This window comes from Phasianus colchicus, chromosome 12 (genome assembly GCF_987193195.1).
Source record: "Phasianus colchicus chromosome 12, bPhaCol1.hap1.1, whole genome shotgun sequence".
Lineage (NCBI taxonomy): Eukaryota > Metazoa > Chordata > Aves > Galliformes > Phasianidae > Phasianus > Phasianus colchicus.
The window spans coordinates 7,748,262-7,772,068 of record NC_143447.1 but is presented as its reverse complement, the minus strand read 5'-3'; the positions used below and the strand labels follow the sequence as shown (position 1 = coordinate 7,772,068).

The window sequence follows — 23,807 nt, the reverse complement described above, 5'->3', positions numbered from 1 at the left end:
ACTGGTTTGCTTGCTTTTGCAGTTACTTGTATGCTTAAGAAATTGCATTCATTAAATAGCAGTTATCCCTCTACAGTTTTGTATAGATGAATGTTCACATAAGCAGGTCTGGTGTTATAGTGTTCAGAGCTCCTGTATTTCCTGTATATTGTGCTGGAGAAAAGCAGAAAGATTGCTTCTTTGGACTTCAGGGAGGTTTGTGAGCTGTATGGTAAATTTCTCCTGATTTGGAGCTGACTGAGTAGCCACTGCGGTGGCTGGTTTTAGCCTCTTCCATGCTTTCCTAGAAAGCACAAAATATAATTCAATCTGTTTCATGTCCATCTTTGATAAATATGACATGATCTGATCGGTTTCCTTTGTCATCCTTTTGATCAATTTCTGATCAGAACACAGATGCAATAAGTGCTTCCTATTTTGACAGTTGGCCTCTTTTTTAATTTTCCCCTCTTCTGAAGATCATAGATGTAACGATGCACTATGTCTCTTTTGATACAGACATGGAAATTAAATGGTTATAGATGACCCTTTTCAGTTTGATGTGATTTGCACTTGGCTTCCTTTTAAATAAGCAGTGACACTTGGCTTTGATTCGGGAATATGTTTTCAACTCACATCTTCAACAGAATTTCAGTTAATGAATCTGCTTGTAAAATGCCACAAAAACTGAAAATTTGAGTCGGATGATTTGGATTTCAGGTTTGAATGGGTCTCGCTCACAGTAAGATTTTTGTCGATAGAAGCTGATAAATTGTGAAAAGAAGATTGTCTTCTAAAGAGTCTGTCTAATCCAGAATATGAGATGCTTTAAAGAATTCAGGTCCTTTTTGTGCTTCTAATGGGCAGGTCTCCAGGCTTCCTCTTGATTTGGTGTTCGGAACAAAAGGACACACTAAGATGCTTGCATGCAACAGGACAACAAAGTCAGGAGCAACAGAAAGCTTGATGGTTCAGAGTTTTTCAGGGATTTTGTAAAATAAAATGAGTAGAGCATCAGGAGCTAGAGCAGGGGAACAAGGAGGTGTACAAGGAGCTGCTCAGTGCATTCAGCTTTTACAGTTAGTGAAATTTGCAGCGCTTCTGTGATAATAGTTTAGAAATAAGCTGCAGTAATATAATTAGTATTTTGTTTTTTCTTCACATTTCATTAGTCTGTGGTTTGAGACGGCAATTTCAATCATTTTTTTTTTCTAACTACTTGTTGGTCTTTAAGTTTTGTTTTTTTTTTTAAGAAGAGAACATCTAAATTTAAATTTAATTGTTTTAATGAAATTTTTAAGTATAATGTGAACTGATTCTATTGACAGTGACTTCCTTAGAATATCCATTTAACCAGTGGTTTCTCAACTGTTTTGTGATGAATAAAATATTGAAAAGGAAGGAAGTTACCAGCTTTGAAAATAAGAATTGGGTTTGTTTTCCACCTTGCAGGAAACAGAGGAAATGGTGCTGGAGGCTCACAGACAGGCGATGCGCTTGGGAAGGCATTGGCATCTGTGAGTAGAAGTTAAATACTCAGGTCTTAATGATGTATTTTGACTGTTGCTTCCTTTGTTTATCTTAGTTCATTTTATAATATCAAATTGGGATTTCACATGTGAAGATACTCTACAGATGTCCACAAAAAGACAAGTGGAAAATGATGCTCTCATTTGCCGAAGACTTATTTTGACTTCTTTTTGAACTGTATTTGTCCTAAATTTTTGAGCACCTGAAAAATGAAGTTATTTATACAAAGTAAACAGTAATCATCAAGAATTTAGGTTTTAATTCTTTTCTAGCATTCTAGCTAGTCATATTTTTAATCTTAATCATGGAACAGGTCTTGCCTCAGGTTTCAAAATGTGCTCTTAGTGGCCGTGTAAAACTGAGGTTTTTGAATGCTATCCTGTTTATGGGAAAATACCTTGTACTACTACTTGTGCTTAGCAAGTAGACAGACTGGTTCTTTAGATATAAATGACTACTGTGCAGCCCTGAAAGATCATTCCTGGGTTACGCTCTGTTTCCCTAAAGTTATATCAGTAAATGCAAATGTGCATAGTTGCACAGATCCTATTACTCTGCTTCCTTCAAAGGGTCATATGTTAAAAGATTACCAGATCTGATAATGTTTGTAATGTCCATACTGGGTAGGAGAACTCTGACCTGCTGGCTTTGGGAAGAAAAATGTTGTCCCTGTTGCTTTTGGGGATTCAGCAAGCAGATAACAATTCACAAGTACAGAGTGCAGTTAACACTCTCCTTTTTGTCTGGTTGGGACCTGTTAGAAAAGAACTGACATCAGATCAGTGCTAGGAATAGCAATGCTTGCATACTCTGTGAATGTTTCAGGATATCTGTTGTTCCGCAGCCCTAGCAGATTTCTGTTCTAAGTTTGACATGCTGTCCAGCGAGACCTGGGGGACTTGGTGATGTTTTCCATTACTCTTTTATTATTATTATTACTATATTCTTGTCTTTTTTTTCTGTTTGAAAGATCCTCCGGTGTTTTTGCCTAAGTCGCTAGCTGAGAAAATGAGGCTGACGCTTTGAGAAAAATTCTAAGTATATTGGGAGTGGAAGTCGGGGCAGAAGTGTTTAATCTAACTGGTGGGTGGGCTTTGGTTGTCATAGAAACTTGTTTCTGTCATCCCATGTTGCTGCTTGGCAGGAGCAGCCAGGTCATTCCATAAATCATTTCTGTCGTAGCTGATGGTGATGCATTCCATCTGCTCTATCAGCACATGCCATAGTCTGCACACTCAAAATCCCTCTCCTCCTCCATCTGCTCCCCGAGCCGCACGCACCCAGCGCTGCGGGCGCGCAGTGGGGCGGCAGCGCCGGGCTGAGCGGGGGCACGGCTGGGCCTGCAGTGCTGCCTTGCTGCTGAAGGTAGTGCCTGAGTTCTGATGGGGAGGCGCCTATGGAAGTCGTGTGCGTGGATGAAGTTGCGATAAGTACGGCAGCTCTCTTGACTTTTTTTTTTAGAAGGCGGGCTGCCTTTCTGTTAGGATTTTAAACGCTACCGCTCCAACTGTTGGGAGGAATTTCCAGTTGCAGAATTCTGTTGATGTACATCTCACAATAGGCCTTTCATGTGCGAAACATCAGAGGATACGACATTTGTTCTTCAGTTTAGGTATTAAAGACCATACAGAATAGTATGTGATTAAACATGTAAGGCCAGATAATACATTTGCAAAGGTTCTTTTATTTTAGGTTTAAGCCTGGATAATTGTGGTCTTAATCTCAGGGTAGGCAAGAAAGAGAATTGTACATGAAAGTATTTACACAAAGTTCCCAAAGCCCTGTGGATTATGCATTAGTTTGGATAATGAACTAGTATAGATAGAAAGAAAAGAAAATCTGGGTATTCGTGCCATTTCTAATGTGTTTCCCTGAACATTTGCCAGACAATAACCCTTTAAGATTGTGCCCACGGAGGGTTATATGGCAGGAGAAACATCTGGTTTATTTCATCGCCTAATGCCAAATCAAAACACTTGGTCTTTAATTTAGAGGAGATCAAACAGGAGGGCTGTTTAACTTTGCTGATTATATCAGACCTCTTTGTGATAACTTATGTTTTGATTCCTACCTCAGAACTGGGGTAAAGGCCTTTGTACGATCTGGTAGTTAAATAGCCACTGGTCCTCTAACAAAAGGAAAGAAAATGTAGGGAAGTTGACTTCTAAAAGTAATTCATGAATTAAGTTTCTTTGTTGCTTTAGACTCAATAACATTAGCATAACAAAGCCTAACTGAAATGTACACTGTAGTGTTTAAAAAATTGGACTAACAGCTCCGAGGTTTGGCTCTGCGGGCTCTCAATTGTGCGGCTTTTGTCTGAGAGCCTTTTCATTAGGCCTTGGCATATTGGCACCCTGCTGATCGGAATGGACCATGACTGATAGGAGGAGGAGTCTCATTTGTTGCTGTAAAATGAGGCATGTTACCGTTTAAGCCTGGCAGAAGGTGTCAGGGTTGTTCATCATTGGTCATTTAACAGTAGAGCAGCCAGGGATGCATGCAGGATGAGTTCTGGCTTCGTGGTTGTTTGCGGCTCTTTCTGCTGCTGCTGTTGTTTTTTTCTTCTTAGAAAATACAGTGAAATAAAACAAGCAGGTGAAGTGCTGGAAAGCAGTCAGTTCAAAGAAAGCTGAAGCTCCTTTATCCTGGCAGAATTTTATTTTTCAGTGTTTTATCTGTCTGTGGAGCTCCTTGCAGTTCTCGTACTGACACCGAGTGCCCTGACCAGGATTTATTTTGTGGTGATGTTACTTGTTCTTCTCAGAATGTTTTATGTAGCGTGTGTGAAAGGGATGAGGTGTTTCTGTTAGGGAGGTGAGAGTCTTTTTCTAATGTGAAAGTATGACAGGCCAGGAAGGGGCGTCTGGTTTATTGGGTCCTGCTTTTGTCAGTTCACAAAACAGAATATGCAGCTTAACCAAGTCTCAGTTGTCAGCTCAATGTTGAAATGTCATTGTCTGTGTGAAGAGACATCAACCACTCTGCCAGGGAAGATTTTCCTAACTGCGGTCTGATGACTAACAAATCCTGGTTTCTGCTCAAGTAAAACAGGTTTGAACTGATGACCTGTACAAAATATGTTCTGCAGTCCGTAGTCAGCTTCTAAGTCTGTTCAATTCCTTTTGCAAAATGACTTTTTGAAGAATCTTGAAATTTTAAGTTCTCGTTAGAGCTTTGGGTATCATGTCTTCTATTTTTATGGGGGCATTTTATTACATTAATAGCAAGAATTAACTTATTGCAAGTGGAGATTTCTTATCTTAATGGAGCAACTGAAAAATTGAAGAAACATTGAATGTGCTGCAGTATGTATTAAAAGCAACAACTCCACATGGTTTTGTGTTGGGAGGTATGGACAGCAATGAGAGCTGAATTCTTTCTCCCAGTTTTCTCTCCTGAATTAATTTTTAGAAGATAATACATTGACTTATAAAAGCTCTTCTCTCGCTAAAGACTTGGAAGTTGTTATTCCTCTATGTTTTTCTGAAATGATTTGATTATCTGTGTACTGTTATATATGGTTTGCATATATCGTTTGCCTTCGTTGATAAAAAGACTGAAATTTCTATTGTTAAAGTAGCAGGAAGATGGTTATATTTGTGTCACTATCAAATATGGGCTGTGGTTATTTTGATAACTGCCTTAAAATCAAAGTTCTCTGGACATTTTAAAGTGTAAAAAGCAGAACTATGGTTTGGGTTTTATTGGATTATTTTTTTTTTGTCAAGCCAGCATCAAGAATGTCAATTAAAAGTATGTAAAGAAATCCTAGTAGTTCTTTTACTTTGTATTATGATATGTATTGATATAAAAACTTCTTGTCTGTTGTTAGATTTATTCTCCTGATCATACCAGCAGTAGTTTTCCATCAAATCCATCAACACCAGTTGGATCACCATCGCCACTTACAGGTATACATACTGTTTACCAGTACCTTGTTTGTTGTTTTAAGCAACCTCCTTGGAATCACAGTGAGAGCAGCAGTACCTTCCTTATGTGGTTAATCCTACATTTTGTTGATTTTTCCATTGCATTAAGCCTAGTTATATAAGTCCAGATTTGTAAATATTTTATGAGCATTCACTTAAATCCTGACAATCGACATGGAAAATTAGTTCTACTAAAGTGATCTTAGAAAACATTGGTTAACCATATACTACTACTACTAAATCAGCTATAAAAATGTCTGTACAGATCTGTGCTGTTGCAGAGAAGGAAGCAAGAGTGATTTGTGTATTTGTTGTTTTAAGCTATATGTAGAAATTCTGTGGCAGCGTTCAGTGACACACAGCAGGTGTTTGTTCCCTCTAATGAAAATACAGTAGTTTATGAGATCATTTTTTACACAGGGTAGCTTTTCATTCATATCTTTCATGAATGCTTTCATTCTATGGGAGAAGAATTTCTGGCATTCTTTCAAAATAAATGCTGTGTATTGCAGGCACCTCTGTCACCTGTGCTTTGTGTGTTACTGGTGTGAATGTGGGAAGAAGCATTCCAGTCTGGAGATGAACTATGGGCAGCTGCCTACAGCTATTAGTGGGTAGTGCAGCTTTCACAGATACTGTGGCCTCAGCTGTCTAGTAAAAGTTGAACAGCTGTTCTCTGTACAGAGAGGACTGTGAAAGCTCCATTGACTTAAATTTGTTGTTTAACAAAGAACTAGAATTACAAGCAAGATGATGTAACTTTAACCCTGTTCTTTCCTGTAGTGCAATTTGCTGAATTATTTAAAGTTTGTAAGACATTTCCTATTCTCAGTTGTTTAACTTATCCCTGTGTATTCCTGGCTGATGGTCACGTTTTTGCCAGAGTTGCTTTGTTTCCTTTTGTTTTTTAATAAAATTAGCTTCTAGTGAAAGATGTACAGAATGAGCTTAGCTGAAAACTTGGGTAATCCAGGTGAGTCAGTCAGTCAAGTCACTGCACGTGAAGTCCAGACATACACATATGGATGTGAATTTGCCTGTTTGTGTATGTAATGTCACTCAGAAAATGTGAATCATTCATACGTCACCAGTGTTTAATGATCACTGTTTGGGTTATCTGTGGACTTAATGGATTAGGGAGTATCTGATATGGCATACCTGAACAGCTGTTCTGGGCGTTTTTTCTGTAACTGAAAAATCCATGATAAATTGAGTAATTATGGGATTAATGGAGTTTTTGATTTAGTGATTACAGTTGACAAAAGAGTCTTGTGTAGCTGTGTTGTGCTGAGAAGGCAGGCCAGACCAGGAAATTCTTACTCTTGTCTTTCGTAACATGAAAGCAAATTCTGAAAATAGCTCTGTGGCTGAAGGAAAATGTTCCGACATTTTGGAGCATTTACAATTTAGAAGAACCCAGTTTAAGTTTCCTGATGAGATACCACACCTGCTATCTAGGTGCTGGGTTTAGAATGCAGGTTTCAGGTCTCTAAAATTTGGATTTTCTATTTACTGTTAATGCCATTGTGGGAATGTCTGCTAAGTGTAAAACTCCTCAATTTGCACTTTGATTTACATTCTTTATTCCGGATTCTGGTGACTCAGAGTTGATAGAAGCAAATAATACTGAAATCCTACTCAACCACAAACTTAGCATCTGCTTTACAGTTATCCACACTCCCTCCTTCTATCTCCCCCCTTTAATTTCAGCGATACAGAATTTATCAAGCCTTTGGTAAATTGCTCCAGTAGTTAATTACCTTCATTTATGAATCTGGACTTTTATCTTTATTCCCAGATGAGTCACTAAGAATACAGTGAGGCACAATGTAAAGTAATTACTACTCTATTTATTGTTATTTATACTCCTGGCAGCCATTTTCTGTCCTGACTCAAAAAGTTACTGCAGATAAAAACAGATGTCCTAGGTATACTGGAATAATGTATTTTAAAGCATTTTAGCAAGGATTACGATTTTCCCAATGTGGCAATGTGGCAAAGGTTGATGTTTGTTTACCTGGGCTTCTTACTGTTTGGGATTGGAGTAAGGCATAGTTCACCTATCCCTCAGTTGTAAAGTAGAGATGTAGTAACTCCATGAGGCACTAAAGTACATGTGGCCTTGTTGGAGTATTAAATGGTTTTGTTGCTGAGTTCTTCTTTGCGTAAAGGATTTTTTTTTAATTAAAGTAGAAGTTTTGAAGACGATGTGATGAAAACCCTCCAGTACCATCATTTAATTTCTAAGTGTACATAGACATGTTTTACTTCTTGCATACTTCTAATGATTGCATGCACGTATGTGAAATCTATGTACAGCATTGATCAGTGTGAGCCTCGGTGCTCGAAGAATCATCCTGGCAGGCTCAGGGGCATCAGAATGGCTCTGCAGTTCAGAGTATGCACTGGTGTGTGTTTGTTTGAAAGGAGAGCAAGGGGATTAGTGCTGGGGAGATTCAGAGGGAGGAACAATACTACCATGATTACTGCCGATGACCCCTGTAAATCCCAGCACTTGCCTGGCTTATTTGTTTTTTCATGCTGCTGTGTTGGTGCTGCACTAAAAGCTGCAGTTGTTAATTGCAGGGCTTGTGGTGCCAGGATGCTTTTTAACATAATTGGTGGATTTCATGCACAAACTTCGCTGAGGGGGAGTGGAATGAGGGAAGCAGGAAATCAGTGCCATCTGGCAACCTGCAGACATGGGAGCAGAACGCACAGTGCTTCCGAAGCGCTCTAGCGTTACTAGAGGTGCTGTTAAACACTGCAGGTTCCAGTTGGGGTGTTTGGTCGAGAGGAGAACGGGTTTTTGCCTCGGTTTGGTTTTCCCTCCCAGAGTTTTGTTCTGGCCCTTCATTAAGGAAATAGCACCGTTTTCCATTTAAAAACACGATCAAACTGGATGTGCAGGCGTTGAGATACGTGTTTTCAATAACGATTTGCCTCTCTGCTCAATATTCAGCTGCTGCTTTGCTGTAGGAGGCAGCACGCTCAGTCCTGCTAGTTAGTAGCAGGCTCTTATTAAGGCCTTCATTATGGTCTTGTCTCTAGAAACGAAATTTGGACCAAATAAAAATTCAAACATTAAAGCAAGTGCACACATTCTGAAGCTGTTTCAGTGATATGTTTGCAAAAATGACTTAAACTCTAGGCATTATTCCTGGCAGTAATGCAGAGAGAAGCTACAGGTCCAGACTTGCAGTACTGGTGTGAAAATTTGCAATGATAACCTTCCTCTGTGATACCGTGATATCTTAAAAGAGAAACAGCATATTTATAGGAGCTCTGAGCTGTTACGAAACTGGAGATGTTTTATTTTGATTTTTTCCAGTTAGCAAGGAAATACTTGGCTATTTTAATAGCTGTGAAAGCTATAGTCCTTTTCTTAAATAAAACTCTTTCTTTGAAAGGTAACTACTTGCAGCTCCCCGAACAAAGGAACTGTAATGTTATTAAACCTTTCCCAGTTTTCCAGACGTAGAGCTCTGGCTGTTATTGAAAGAACAAGCCCACAGGCTCTTCCTTTAATGAGCTGCTTTGGATTGTATGTCCATAATTTATTAATGTAATTGCTTTATTATTACATTTGTATGGCTGAAAGGAAGCTGTCTCTAATGGACATAGAATTTCTTGTAGTATCTTTATAAAAGATGCATTATTGTTGAGAAAAATACATGCTGTACAACTTCAGGCTTTGTTTTAAAAGTACTGACTGCTGTATTAGTTATTGCATTTCACATCTCATTATTTCTAAATTTTACATAATAATTAAGAACATTTATTCAGATTAGAATTGGTATGTATTGAATTTGCAGTACATAGGTAATATGGGTATAACTGTGGATTTGCTGCACGGTGATTCTTGAGCTGAAATGAAATCTGTTCCAGTTTACCTTGAGTGTATCTGAAGTAAATGGAAACTCTTCCAAACTTGGAACATGCTACGATCTGATTTTTTTATTATTATTATTATTATTATTTAATGAATAAATAAAAATGCTACAAAATATTTAAGGCAGAAAAAGCTTTTAGGTCCTGTTTTAAGTTTTCTTCTGTAGCAGAGAGATGTCACATAAGAATAAATTAAATTATTCATATAAGAATAATTCGTGGTCCATTGGATTTCTTTAAATATTTTTGATGTAAACTTCCATGCTGTTTAAGATATGCTTACATCTACTGAACATAAACTGAAGGAGAAAGAAGCGAGCTGTTTTTTAATGCAGACTTGCCCAGGGCAGGAATTTCAGGTACTGTGTGTAACTGTTGGGTGAATTTTTTTATTGTCAGAATAATTTGAAGCTGTCACTGCTTTGTCATCCGTAACGCATCTAACCCTACAGATGTCAGGATATAAAAATTATCCCTCAGTGAGACAGAATGAAGGAATTTGTCCTCCTTTGTAAATCCATATGTTGGCTTACCTTTATGCAGAATATGTTGGTTTTAATTATGTTAAGAAGTATAGCATCTGTTTCCTGCTTACGCTGCATAAATCTGTGAGCTAACCTAGACAATTTTGACAGGTGCCAGTCAGTGGTCTAGGAGCGGAGGACAAGCCCCCTCATCTCCAAACTATGAAAACTCTCTACACTCCTTGGTAAGAGCTGTTGAAAGCAACATACTACTTTTTACTTACGAGTTGAAGGCTTGTTTTTGTGTAAATCCTGCATATCATTAACGGGAACAGTAGGATAGCATTACAAATGAATTCTTTGCTAACAAATGGCCTGTTCAGTTGAACAATATAAGACGTGCAGGGTGTGTCTTTCACCATCTGTTCCTTGGGCATCAGGCTTCTGTGCTGAGGACAGCTGGTGCTAAAGCACTGTTATGAGATTCTGGTACCTTTTCACAAATCCACGGCTAATTCTTATCTAAAGTTCAGTCTGCAGAACAGATAAAGACTTCATGCCTTCACGTTTACTCGTCCTTCCCCCTCTCGCCTTGAAATGGTAATCCCTTGGGCTTGTTTTCATTACCCGGTCATTAAAGTATTATTTATTATTGTTTATTATTAGGGAATGTTCATTTATTAATTAGTGAAACAGTTTACAGAAAAACTAAGTAATCTGTTGTAAACTTAAAGTGGATTTGTAGCTTCAACAAAAGCTTTAAGTTACTGACTCCTTAAGTCTCTGATGCAGCATTGGGAAGGAAAGGGGAAACTTTTGAGGGAACACTGAGAAGGGTATTGAATACTTGTGCCTATTTCTGGTTTCCACAGAGATAATTTCTTCTCCTGTGTCTAACAAGAATAAATTTAAATCAATTTCCTCTTGAATATTTTTGCAGTTATATTTAATTGATATGTACACCTTAGAATCCTAACATAACGGCAGTGTTAAATATTAGCCTTTTCTTATCTTGGTATAATCAGATTTCTGTTGCATTAACTTGACTAACAATTTATTGCTGACATGCACATCAGCTGTTTCCTCACCTCTTTTTTGGATTAATCTTAACCTATGCTTTGCTTCCTGTTCTGTCTTGACTTTGCCAGAAAAATCGAGTTGAACAGCAACTTCACGAGCATTTGCAAGATGCAATGTCCTTCTTAAAGGATGTCTGTGAGGTACTATTTCAATTTAGATGGTGCCTTTTTGTGTTTCAATTAATGCTTCCTTCGGATTCCCCATTAAAAACTTAAACGAGTGTAGCCCGTGCCCCGTCCTTTGACTCCAACATTCTGCTCTTTCAGTTTCTAGAGAGCTGCAATATCAAACTGGTTTTGCTTTTTTTTTTTTTTGTCTCCTGAAGTAAAAAAATAAATCTAAGGCAGAAACCTATTCTGCAGTAACATTTGGAACTTGTTTTTATTTCTGAAATATCTGTTAAAGATCAGGTTTAGAAAGTAACTTTTGTCCAGTCTTTTTGTGGTACTGGCTCTCAAAAAGCCACTGCCTCTCTTAATTGTTACCAGTGTGTTGAGGCTGATTTGGTGATCGTTCTTTCTTGCCCAGTATTAGCATATTTTGTAGCACTTCCTTTTTTCTTGTTCATGCCCTGTAATGGAAGCTAAGTAATATTAACCTTATAATAAGCTTCACTTTAAAAGCTGCCACCTATTTGTGGAATGAATGCTATCTTTAAGCAAAATCTCCAGATATCTTTCCTTTTTTCTGTTTGTTTGTAGTGCTGGTAGGTGCTTTTGAAGTCTTTTGATACTATATTTCATCTTCTGTCTTTAATGTCTCCAAGGTAGAAACTGTTACAGTAGAAGGAGTGTGCAGAATTACTCAGTAATGACTGTTGCTGGTCCTCTTAAATCCCAACAGCAGTCTCGAATGGAGGATCGCTTGGACAGACTCGATGATGCCATCCACGTACTACGAAATCATGCTGTGGGGCCTTCAACAAGCCTATCAGGTGGCCATGGAGATATACATAGTTTATTGGGACCATCCCATAATGGGCCAATTGGAAGCCTGAACTCAAGTTATGGAGCATCTAGCCTTGTAACAGCCAACAGACAAGCGTCAATGGTAATCATATTTTTATTGTGTATGTAGTTGTGCAAAGCAGTTACAGCTGGTGTGTCTGAGTAATGGTGGAGCCTGTCTAGTGAAATTGGGACTCTAGGATTAATATTTATCAAGAAAAAACTGCTAGAGGTTATAGCAGAGAAAAAGATGGCAGGCAGCTTGCACCTGCTATGGGTTTCCAATTAGAGGGTTTGGAGTGGGGGTGGGCAGATATGAGGGGGGAGGAGAAAGATGGGAAAACTTAGACTTTGGCCTGGTCAGTGGCCCATAAAATCCCGCTGTGACCATATGCGGAAAGCTGAAACTTTCTGCTGAGAGCGTTTCAGCTTATACATGCATTTTTTCCAGATGTGTAATAATTGGCAGAACAGTTTTCTCCTTGAAATGGTGAATAGGGAGATTGAATGGGAAAAGCAGTCGAGAAGGACTGAATTTCAAGTGTTCTGGTCTGGAAAAGCTGTTTATTGTAAATTGGAACTAGTCTTCAATAGCAGATGCTGGCAGAGGACTGGGAGGAAGCTGTTGGAATGTGGAACCATAGTGTGTGCAGGCTCAAAAATTAAACTTTTTTTTCCCCTAAATGAAAAGGAGTTTGAGCACAGCTGTAGAGTAAGTAACAATGAAGAGGAAACAACTTTTAGATTAATCCCCAAGAAGAGTTAAATAATTCAATCCGTCCCTTTTAGTTTCTTTAAAAATGTGAACTATTCTGAAAGAAAAATGTAGTTAAGCTTTTCAGAGATCAGAAATGCGTTAAAGGCATTGTATAGGAAATGAAATATATTTGTGGAGTTGCTCACTTCCTTTTTTCTTTCTTTTCATTCCCCTCTTCTCAAAAATACTGAGGGGAAAAAAGAGCTTTTTAAAAACGTGCTTATTTTAGCAGTGCCATGTGTTTGCATGTTTACAGTGTAACTTTAAAGACCAGTTACATGCTGTGAAATTTTCTGTTATAAAACAGATTCGCAGCTGGGTGCTGTGTGATCAAGGCAAAATTTCACCTATCATCAAAATAATTAGGTACCCCGATTGCTGAAGGGTTTGTATTCTATAAAACAGAATTAGTTCCAGGCTCTCCCATTTGCACGTCACACATCCAGTTATATTAATTTCAGAACTGCTGCAGTAAACATCAAAAAGAACTGGTTACTTTCTATAAGCTGCGTGTGTTTGGGGCTTCGGGGGGGTTGCTTTTCCAATGGCATATCCAGCTTTAGATCTCTGTACAAGTTCACAGTTGCTTTTAGTAATGAAGGAAATGATACATAAATACTTCAGAATTTTTTCTAATACTGCCTTGTGGTTAATATTTAAAGAATGCTGCTGGAGGGAAAGTTTTACCATGTTCTAGAATAGACTGAAATACAGTCATACAAAAGGAAACTTTTCTCGTAGGTCTTCATGGTGTAGGGTAAAATGAGTGACCAAAACTGCAGTGATAAAATTGTTCTGCAACTTGTGAAGCCTTCTGACACCGCTCAGTCAGACGCGCGCCGTGCCAGAATGTACCAAAGTCTGCTTCTGGTGGAGGCTGAGCTGTGCTGCATTTATCAACTCAGTGTTGATTAAAATAGGTGACAGTAGAAAATGACTCTCCAAAACAAATGAAGTTTCCTTGGTCTGCTGTAGTTTAATGTTATTGTGTAATTAAATGTAATATAAACTTGATTTATCTTACGATGATCGTTCTGCAGTTTCACTTGAAGGATGGTTGCTGTCTGATAGGAATATCTTTAGGTCAGGAAATTAAAAAAAAAAAAAAAGAAAGAAAGAAAAAAGATTCACTTTTGTATTTTTTGTATTTTCCTCTCACTGGGTGAAACAAACTTGCAGATCAGTTTTGGCTTAAAAAAAAGTCAGCTAGAGAATTTCTTGGATTAACTTTAATTTTGTTACATCAGAAAAATTGGCTCCAGCAGAAAGCATCCTGCTGCTGCCTTGCCCAGTCCCCAAAGAGTGCCCTTTGACATCATTTGCAATTGCAGGAACTCAGCACGACTTGGGCTGGAATCCCGAACTGCACGCAGAGCAGAGGGTGGCACATCTGGCTCTATGGGGACGGAGGGGTTTTATCAGTGGCTGCTGCATCGGTAATGCCGCAGAAGCACGAGGTGTAATGCTTGGAGTATTCGTTACCTACTCGTCCCCAAGAGCACTTGTTGTAGAGTTTGTTTTCCTGAGATAGGGATGTGAAAGAGCAGAGTATATGGTGCAAAACTGAGCTGTGCTTTGTTCTAGAATTTGCTAGAATTTGTTCAGAAATGACATTTCTCTTAGTTTCAGAGTACCTCCTGCAGACGTTAAGAAAATGGTAAGTACTGGTAATAGTGCAGTAAGAAATGGCACAGTTGCTGAGCGTTTTTCCCTTCGTTTGTTTGTTTGATGTGCTGGTAAGGCTTTCTGGTCAAAAAGTGTTCAGTGGGATTCACCAATAAATGAAACTTCCTTGAGGGGGGTTGAGCAGGACAGCAATATCTTCTACAAAACAGTTTTGTTCTGTAGCAAGGAAAAGGAAAAAAATAAATTTAATTTCCCTTGAAGAAGATGATGTTGGCAGAAGGAGCTAGGAAATGAGTAATTTAACTCCTTTTTATGTAATTAGTGTAACCAGACATGGTTTTATTTTAACATTTGCTTAATTTTTGAGCCAGATTTATTTTAAAACTCTGGTTGACTTCATTTCCTGTTCGCTCTGAATGTTCTTGTTTTCTTTTTAGCTGGGCTGCCCATTAGACTTATTCAAATAGATTTTTAATATCTCAAACTCATCAAATATTTGCTAAGTGGCCTTTGAAGTTGATTTGTATTTTATTTCATGTATTATTGAAAAGTTAAGAAGTAATAGTCTTTTTGTTCTTATTCAAGCTGCTTTTTATTTGTCGTTGCAATACAATGGAAAAAGAACAGCCTGAATTGATTAAAAATAAATAAATAAAAGGCCTGGAAACTCAGTTAAGGATGAAACTCAATCCCCAGTCTCAGGCCTTTTTCCAGGTACTGCAGGAGTCTATGAAAATGGCTGCTCTCCCTTCACCTCCCCCTCTGCTGTCGCATAAAATCACCAAAGGGGACACCTGGGCAGCTTCGCCAGCACCAGGCTCTGTTCTTGCCCAAGCCCTGCTGGAGCTGGTGCTTCCCTGCAGGCTTTGAGCTGTCTGCGTTGTAAAAAGCCTCGTTCCAAAGTCCTTTTGACTGTCTTTATCACATTCACTCTAGTTAAAATGATGCTAGTGGCTGTGGCCAAAGTGACTGGCTGCTACGGCTTGAGAGGTGCGTATATTTCTCAGTACACTTAGATAAATCCAAGAGGAAATATGAGTAAAGGCTTTTAATCATGCTGCAGCGCGAGCTGCGGAGCCGGTGATTAACAGCAGGTTTCCATTGTGCCCATCAGAGTGTCCTGCAGGCAGCACCGTGCCGTCCATGGCCGTGCACTGCTCAGCTTTGTGCTGCTGTCCAAAGCTCGGAGCCCCGTGCTCTGGTTAAATCTCACACCTCACTGCTGCATTGACTGGGCTCAGTTCTGCACTCCTGATCTCGAGTCCAGTTGTGTGTGTGGGCTGTCTGTTCATACAAATAAATACAGCAGCAGGGCAGTTGCACATATTGGAGTGCTGCTCGTCTCAGGTTGTGGTTTTAGTGACTGAGATAAAACTTAGGTTTGCTATGACTCCTAACTATTCATTAGATCTTAATTATATAGAGAAAAAATGCACTGCAGTGAACATGCAGGTAATTTATGTGTATTTTTAAGAGGCACAATTTCTGGGCTGGTCACTTTTCAGATTTTTTCTAAAACATTCTGGCCCTGCACCTGACGTTGTAGCTTTTTGAACCCAGTCCAGTTTTTTGGTGGCTTCCATGCTGCACGGAGCATTCAGGATTTACTGGAGAGAGATCACAAAAGTCAAGCTACATCATCTCACGAGAGGATGAACTAACTAACTCTGTTTGCTTATAAAACTGACTGCTGCAAGTCATTATTGGTGGGACGGTGCAGTGGGAGCGGATGGCCGTTAATAGCCCACATCAGAAGCACTGCCTGGGGACGCGCGCTCCACGCCGCCGGCTGCGAGGTGGGATGAAACTGTGGCTCTTCCCGGCACGGTGCGTCCTGCCGTGGTCCTGCGGCGGCGCTCGGTGCGGGGCACGGCACAGCCGTGTGCCGATGGCGGCCCTGCAGCCACCGGCCCAGCATTGTGCGGGGATGGCGGGCGCTGGGAGAGCTGCGTGCGCCAGGAAGTGGAGGAGAAACATTCGTGGGAGGAATCGGGTTACAAAGAGAGCTCTGCTAACGTCATTATGCTGAAATAGTCCAGATTGCATGCTTCAGCCGCCCCTCCGCCTCTGGCAGGCAGGAGCAGGCAGGGGGGCTGGTAAGCGTGTAAATGCATTCAGATACCGCTTCTGTATTGCAGAGCTGCTCGGTCTGTGTGTGCCCTTGAGGTACTGTGTGGGCGTTTCTGTGATGGGGGCATTGTCAGCAGCAGCAGTGAGGGGCCCAGGTTGGAGCGTGAGGAGAGCCGAGGAGAGCAGCCCGGCAGGCAGCACAGGCTGATGTTGGCCCCTCTGTCCAGCTGTGGTTGTGTGCCGAAATAAGGGAAAAACGTGGTGGTGGTGGTGTGAAATGTCTTTCAGAAGATGTTAAGGAAGCTCAAAAGTTGTGCTCCATTTAAACATAAACGCTGGGGTCTTTTTTTCTTCCTGTGAAATCTGAGTGGAGGGCAAAAAACCAAAAGCGGACTGACCGTACCAACCCGGTGTGTAAAGACGGGAGCTCCGGAGTGGTACCTGTGAGCCGTGTGTGTGGGGGGTCTGTAGGACCAGATGGAGCTCCTGGGCTCAGGGTGGGACACAGCGACTTCAGCACGTGTTGGTCTGGGGCTCCTGTTGTCCCCTCTGGGTATCCCCCACACAGCGGATAAACACACTGCGGTCAGTTCTGCAGCATTGCAGCCGTGAGAGTCCTGCACAGATCTCGTTAATCTAAATGGCGTGCTGTGGGTTTGGAAACCTGTTCCAAAGAACTGAAGCATTGCCTTGATTTTTTTTTTTTCCTAATCTATTTTTTGCCTTTATCAGAATAAATGTGTTCATCTGGTGCTCCTCTAGGTTCGCTCTAGGTTTGAAAGTCGCCAGGCTTCTGGCAGCTGTTGGCTTTGGGCACAGCTGTAAGAATTTTTTTGCCTTTCTTAAAGAAGTAAGTTCAGGAAAAAACCTGCCCTCGAGGTGATGGGTAGTTTGTAGCTTGAATAAAAGCACCCTCCTGTGTTAGGACTAAGCATGACCGGGAGGAGAAAGGAAAACATCAGTGCAGGGCAGTCCCTTGGTGGCTCAATTCTGGAGCTGTGTGCAGCACGGGTTTGCCTGCGGGCTGAGCTGCAGTGGGACAGGGCTGGCTGCAGCCCTCGGGGAGCTCCTCGCAGAGCTGTGAAGCGGAAGATGGAAGTGTACCTCAGAAAGCAGTGGGCATTGTGCTGTCTGTGAGGTTTTCTGCAGCCCGGAGTGACCTGATGTGATTGTAGGTTGGGGGGTCCCCCTTCCTGTTTCTGTTCCTGTGTTAGCTTACAGGAACGAGTGTATATTAAACAAAGGATAAACTTGCATAAGGGTATTTATCTCTCTCCGGGTAAAATCCATACTAAGACATGAAAGGTAAAAGCTGCATTAATTACTCAAGAGGGATTCAAAGCTCAGCAGTTTACTAGGATTGAAGGATTTATTGAAAAACAGTGGTTCTCATGTGTAACTCCAGGCAATAAACCTATTTAATTAAAGGCTTAATCTTCTAGTTGACATGTTTGCTACTGTTCCAGTAAAAAGCTTCATCTGTAGCCAGTTCTTGTAACTATACAAATAATAGTGGAATCCCTCATCTTTGTTCTTTTTATTTTTAACTGTTTAATTGTATTACGTTGGTTGTATTATAAATATTTAAAAGACTTTTGTGCTCTTTAAATCAAAAGCTTTACATGGCCCACATTCCAAATTATTTAAATTCAGGCAGTGTATCCTTATGTCTTCCTTTTGCAAACTGAAGAATAGTATTTGTTTAATTTATGTTTGCATTGACAATATTAATCTGTATTGAGCAGCAGTTTTTTAAGAAATTTACCTGCTAAAGCTGAGTACGTGCAGGCATAGCTACATTGCATTAGTGTCACTTACTTGAGTTTATGTGGTGTGGGAACTTTGAAAATAATTATTTTCTAAGATTTCATCTCAATGCTTATTAGAAGTGTGTGTTGTATTGTGAAAGAAATGATGTGTTAGGAGCAGAGGCATGGTGAGAATTGCTGGATGCCTGGATTACTTTGGTATGATCAGATGCAGTAATGGGACTAAGTAAAATGTATGTAGCTGAGAAAGGAGGAAAATGAGAGAAAAATATTGAAGTGAATAAAATAACATTCTGAAATTAGATGTAGTTCTTTTCTAATCCTGTTTCAGCCATTAAGAAATGTGATGTTTTTGTGTTTTCTGTGTGTGCCTGCACATATATACATATATAAATGCTTTTGTCCATGTGTGTATATGAAAGCCATTCACATGCAGTGAAAATTACTGCTCCCCATGACTATCCCTTCTGGATCAAATTGTTATAAGCACTACAGTTGACAGTTGCAGCGCCTTAAAGCAATCTAATATTAATCGAGTCTTATCCTTCCCAGGTATAAATGAAGAATAAAATTCTGTAGTGTTCTGTGGGGTAATATTGGAGAAAATGGTGAGGTTGTGACATTATTCCAGACAGGTGTTGGTCATTGCTTGGAGCACGGCTTAATCCAATATGCTGTCATCAAATGGCATACTGTAACAGCATCTTCTAACTAAATCTTTCCCTCGCTGAGGTAGAACCTGAACTTTGATCTCTAATCCAGCAAATAACTTGTCTTTTAAAATTCTCTTTTTGGACTATTTTCTTTGAATTGCATCTCTGACAGAAATATTTTCTTTGCTTTCCTTTAGGTTGGGGCTCATCGGGAGGAAAGCGTCAGCCTCAACAGCAACCACGCAGTTCTTCCCAGTACAGTTTCTGCTCAGAGCACAGAACTAAATCATAAAACACAGGAGAGCTACCGAGGTAACTTTCAGCAGTACTGAATGCTGAACGGGGGCTGAAATGATCCAGAGCCAGTGAGGCTTATCATGGTGAATGTGCATCAGGAGAGGGGATAGGAACATAAGTAAGATAGAGAAAAGAAAATTAACTTCAGTTTTAGATCCTATCAGCTACCACTGTTAGGGATCGCTGCAGTAATTTGGAGGACAACCTCGTGTCAGCCCTGCACTGGTGCAGTTTCCATAGAAGCCCCTGCATGTAGCCACTGCCTTCTGCTTTCAGTGGGTGTAACTTCCATCTCCAGAACAGCAGCCACTTCCAGCTGACCAGGAGGGCTGCAGTGAGCTGATGCCCGTTTCAGTCAAGCCAGTAAAAGGAGGTGTCTCCAGGCAGTTATTTACAGTTCCTTTAGTTTTCAGCCCAAAGAAGTAAGCTATAGGAAACAGAAGTCCACTTGTTCATCAGCATGCCTGTGCCATGTAGGGATGTGTATGGCAGATTTGGCCTAGGCCCAACCCTCTGTCATTACAGCTGTAGTTCTGCCTTCAGATTTGCAATCCGGACCTGAAGTGCAAATTTTCATACTTTGCAAAACGCCCCTCCATCTTCTACAGTGTCTTTCAGTGATTAGGCTGCTCTTGATTAATTATGATCCCTTTACAACCCCATGACATGTGTCCAAGTACAGCAGTGTTATTAGGGTTCATCTTTTGTTCCTGTTCACAGCATCATTAGGGTTGGCTAAATCCACTCAGATCATCCAGTCTGACCCTGACCCACCCCCCCGATGCTCACTAACTGTGTTCCTTAGTGCCACATCTTCATGGTTCTTGAGCACCTCCATGGACAGCAACTCCACACCTCCCTGGGCAGCCCATTCCAGCGCATCACTGCTCTTTCTGAGCAGAAATTTTTCCAAATACTCAACCTGTTAGCAGAGTGTAGTTTGTGTGTTGGCTTCCCAGACTGCTTGCTGTGCTCTGGCCTGCCATCGACAGTGTCTGTGTGAGGTTACAGAGGTAGGTGCCTGGCCCCGCGATGCTCACATGGATCTCTTTGTTTGCAGCACTGTCAGGTGGCTTGCAGAGCCAGTCTGTGGCTATAGGTCCAACAGAAATCAAGTCCGAGCATAAGGAGAAGGATGAAAATATACATGAGCCCCCCTCATCGGATGACATGAAATCGGATGATGAGTCCTCCCAAAAGGACATCAAAGTTTCATCTAGAGGAAGAACAAGGTGGGTTGCTGACATGAGCGAGAGAATTTGTGCCTCATTAATGCTCTCCATCAGTTGGAGATTTTCTATAAGTTTAGTAAGTTTATTTCAAAGCCTTTGCATTGCCTCAGTGCATACATCAATAGGCAGCTGAAATATAAAGGCAGTTAACAGTATTAGTATCAACTCGTACAGGATAGACATTTTTTTTCCTGGAAAATCACCTGAAATTCCCTTAAGTGCCTCAGCTCTTATCAGCCCAGAAATGAGTATCGTGACAGATTAGAATGGAATGGCTTGGGTTGGAAGGGGACCTCAAGGATCATCAAGTTCCAAAGAGTGTTTGAGACACAATCTCTGTACTTTAAGTGGGAGCCAGTAGTGGTGGAGAGCTGTGTCCTGGTGAACTTGGGGCTGCAATGAATATGTTAGTACCTACCATTTCCTAACCATGGACAAAAGAACTGCAGTAAAATCAAGTGAAATGCTGTTGGATCTGCCTGGTAGGTCTGACACTGAAGTTGGTGATAACAGCAGTCAGAATTTTGTAACTGCGGACAGTGCTATCATACCATCACAAATGTTTAATGATATTTACTATATTAATTTCAGTAGGGCAGAGGTTTCTGCAGAGTTTTAAGCTTAATTGGACAGTCTTATACAGAAATAAAAAAAAAATAGTTGTGCAACTTAGTATAATAATTATAAGTGAAATGATAAAAGCATTATAAATATGTTTAGCTCTAAATTGAATAATAAGGGAGAAAAAAAAAGTTTTAAAACTGACCAGGCAAATCTTTTAGCAAAAGTAAAATTTCTGTAATGAGCACTTCTAATTGCAATTTGTTTGAATGCCTTTATATTATAAGCCGATACATTGGAAACCAGCAAAAACTGTTAGTTGAAAATGATTCATTCTCTTCATCTGAAAAGACAGCTGAGTATCCCTAGCAGTTGGAAGGTGTGTCAGAAGCTGAGTAAAGCAGCAGTCACTGTTCCTTTTGCTTCCAAGGGTAGCACATTTCCTCTGCCTAGAACTGCTGTTGCTGTAGGCAGTGTTCTGTGGATATTCCTTAGGCAAAAGCCACTGAAGATTTTTTTCAGAAAAGTGCAAGAACAGCCAAGAGTTACCTCTGAACTGAAGCATTAATATCTAACCTTTGTATTACTATTTCATACACTTCAATTTGAAATACAGTAAATAGGAAGAAGTTTTAATTTCATCAACTGAGACTTCTGAACTAGTGGGGTGACTTGCTTGAATTATTAGTGATATTTCGATATACTTTTATTTATGCTTTCTTGCAGCAGTACTAATGAAGATGAGGATTTAAACCCAGAGCAGAAAATAGAAAGAGAAAAGGAGAGAAGAATGGCAAATAATGCCAGAGAGCGTTTGCGTGTACGAGATATTAACGAGGCGTTTAAAGAACTTGGCCGGATGTGTCAGCTTCATCTGAAGAGTGAGAAACCACAGACAAAACTGCTGATTCTTCACCAGGCTGTGGCAGTCATCCTCAGTCTGGAGCAGCAAGTGAGAGGTCAGTATCTCATCCTTGTGCTGCAGCACGTCAGTATGGAACAGTGTGGGATAGCCCAGTGCACCAGTTGCCGAAAGCATTTCTTCTGTAACTATGTTACGAGTTTTTTAGGAAAAACAAGGAATTTTTTTTTTTTTTTTTTTTTTTTTTTTACAGAGGGGGGGAGGAAGGGAGCGCTAGGTGTATACTTCCATCTTTCTGTTCTTTCCTGTGCAGTATGCCATTTTGGTACCAGGTGCTCAAGGTGCATTAGTTAAGCCATTGACACTTTTTGCAGTTCAGACGAGTGCTCGTTCAGTAGTACAGATGCTTGAGCAAAACAAGAGATCTCATTTAAGATGAACCATACACAACTGAGATATTAAAATATAGTGAGTTAACTGCGTATCCTCAGGTTTCTGCATTAAGTGTATTCTAGGGAGAAGGAGGAAACCTGCAGCTCTCTTATTTGAGCCTGGGTTCATTTTGCATGTATTTTCTGTACCCCATTCCTTTGGATTTTTCTAGGTAAGAAATACATTTATTGATAGATGCAGAAGGAAGAATTCTTTTTGCAGTTCAGTTTCTTTTAAGGAGAGATGATTCCTCCAGGAATTGTATTTCGTTTTTCATTCTTGTCTGTCAGAGAAGCTATTGAAGACTTTTAATCTCAACTTAAACCTAATTTCAAAGATGTATAAAATTCTGAGGCACCTCTGTCACTCATAAGCTGTCACTTAAACTGGTGAGCATCCTCTTTCTTTGCTCCCTCGGGCTGTTAAATAACCATCTTCAGCATCTCTCTGCAAGTGCATCAAGAACGCGGAGTGTCTTTCAGATGTGGATGATGTCAGTGGTCATATTTACTTGAAGTGCTACATTTCTGAATCACTGATGTCACTGAATGACATCAATGTCTTATTTTTGTGTACCTTATTTTTACTTTATTTCCAAATTAGCTGCTTGCAGTGGAACAAAGCAATTGTTAAATGTCAGTGCAGAGTGACAAAGTGAGTGACCTAATGCAAGCTTTTATGTATTTTGCAGTAAGGATAATGTGCAAAGGATTTTTGGGCAGCTCTACTGACCTAGCTTGAAATAAATGCAGTGTCTTAGTCAGAATTTTTGCAAAGCATATGCAGAAATTGGTGTTACTCTGCAGATCAGATAGCAGCTAATCTTAGCATTTCTGAGACTTTGACCTTGGGGTTTTTTTGAAAATGCTCTTTCTTCTCTGCAAGATGAGATTGACCATTATGAAGTCAGAAGAATATTAATGGCTTTTAGTGGTTAAAAAGCATCAAGCAGGCTGTGTAAAAATGAAGGAAATCACTTTGGCTTTGGTCAGAGGCTGCTTCCAAACTGTAGCACTGTTAGAAACCTTTTCCCTAAACATACTTGCAATTAATTTGGATTTACTCTGCAGACAGATTAATCTGAGAACTTTCCCTTCCTCATGTTTGCATCTCACCTTGTGCTCTACTTGCTGTGCATTTGAAGGCTGTGTTCCCTGCTTCATCTCACCCAGTCTTTCCTTGTACCATTCTAGTCTCTGTTAAGTATCCTGAAACAGTGACCACAGCTTTGTGTGGCATCCAGAGGAGATTTAACCATTGTGTTATATAATGGCATCAACCATTTCCTCTCTGTTGGTAATGCATCTTCTCATTTTGTGATTGATGCTGTTCAAAATGACACATTTCAGATGTTAAGCTTATAACTGTAAGCTAGTGTTTTTTTAATCTCCATTTCTTAAATGACTCTAAATTAACTTCCTTTCTGAAGTTTCTACATAATTAAATCTTTCATAAAACTCCAAGGCCACTACATTTAAACCTACATGAAACCTACAAAAAAGCCCTCTAGTTAAGAGAAGTTAGCATTTGTTTCTGGGCAGACTCTTTGGGAGTGATGTTCCTTAGGAGTTCCAGTGGGAAGCTGTTGATAATGGTTTGGGTGAAAACAGAATTAGCAAGTCTGTGCAAAATTGCCTGTCAAATTAGCTAGAGAAGCACCCTGTAAAATGAACGTGGGTCAGCAAACTGTGGCTAATAGAGGGACTTCCGTGAAGAGAAGGGCTA

At 40.1% G+C, this 23,807-nt stretch overlaps 1 protein-coding gene across 11 annotated transcripts in view; it reads left to right on the top strand.

The window, feature by feature from the left end:
- Positions 1 to 23,807, top strand: part of TCF12 (transcription factor 12) — a 152,948-nt gene that overhangs the window by 124,324 nt on the left and 4,817 nt on the right. For 5 of the 11 annotated variants that reach the window (XM_031616499.2, XM_031616498.2, XM_031616506.2 and 2 more), the window contains 8 exons: positions 1,432 to 1,496; positions 5,345 to 5,423; positions 9,968 to 10,041; positions 10,945 to 11,016; positions 11,720 to 11,926; positions 18,896 to 19,010; positions 20,056 to 20,227; positions 21,515 to 21,747. In XM_031616499.2, coding sequence (XP_031472359.1) covers positions 1,432 to 1,496; positions 5,345 to 5,423; positions 9,968 to 10,041; positions 10,945 to 11,016; positions 11,720 to 11,926; positions 18,896 to 19,010; positions 20,056 to 20,227; positions 21,515 to 21,747 — 1,017 coding nt within the window. The remainder of the gene's footprint in view (positions 1 to 1,431; positions 1,497 to 5,344; positions 5,424 to 9,967; positions 10,042 to 10,944; positions 11,017 to 11,719; positions 11,927 to 18,895; positions 19,011 to 20,055; positions 20,228 to 21,514; positions 21,748 to 23,807) is intronic. The other 6 variants (XM_090148809.1, XM_031616508.2, XM_090148808.1 and 3 more) reach the window with 4 other exon arrangements.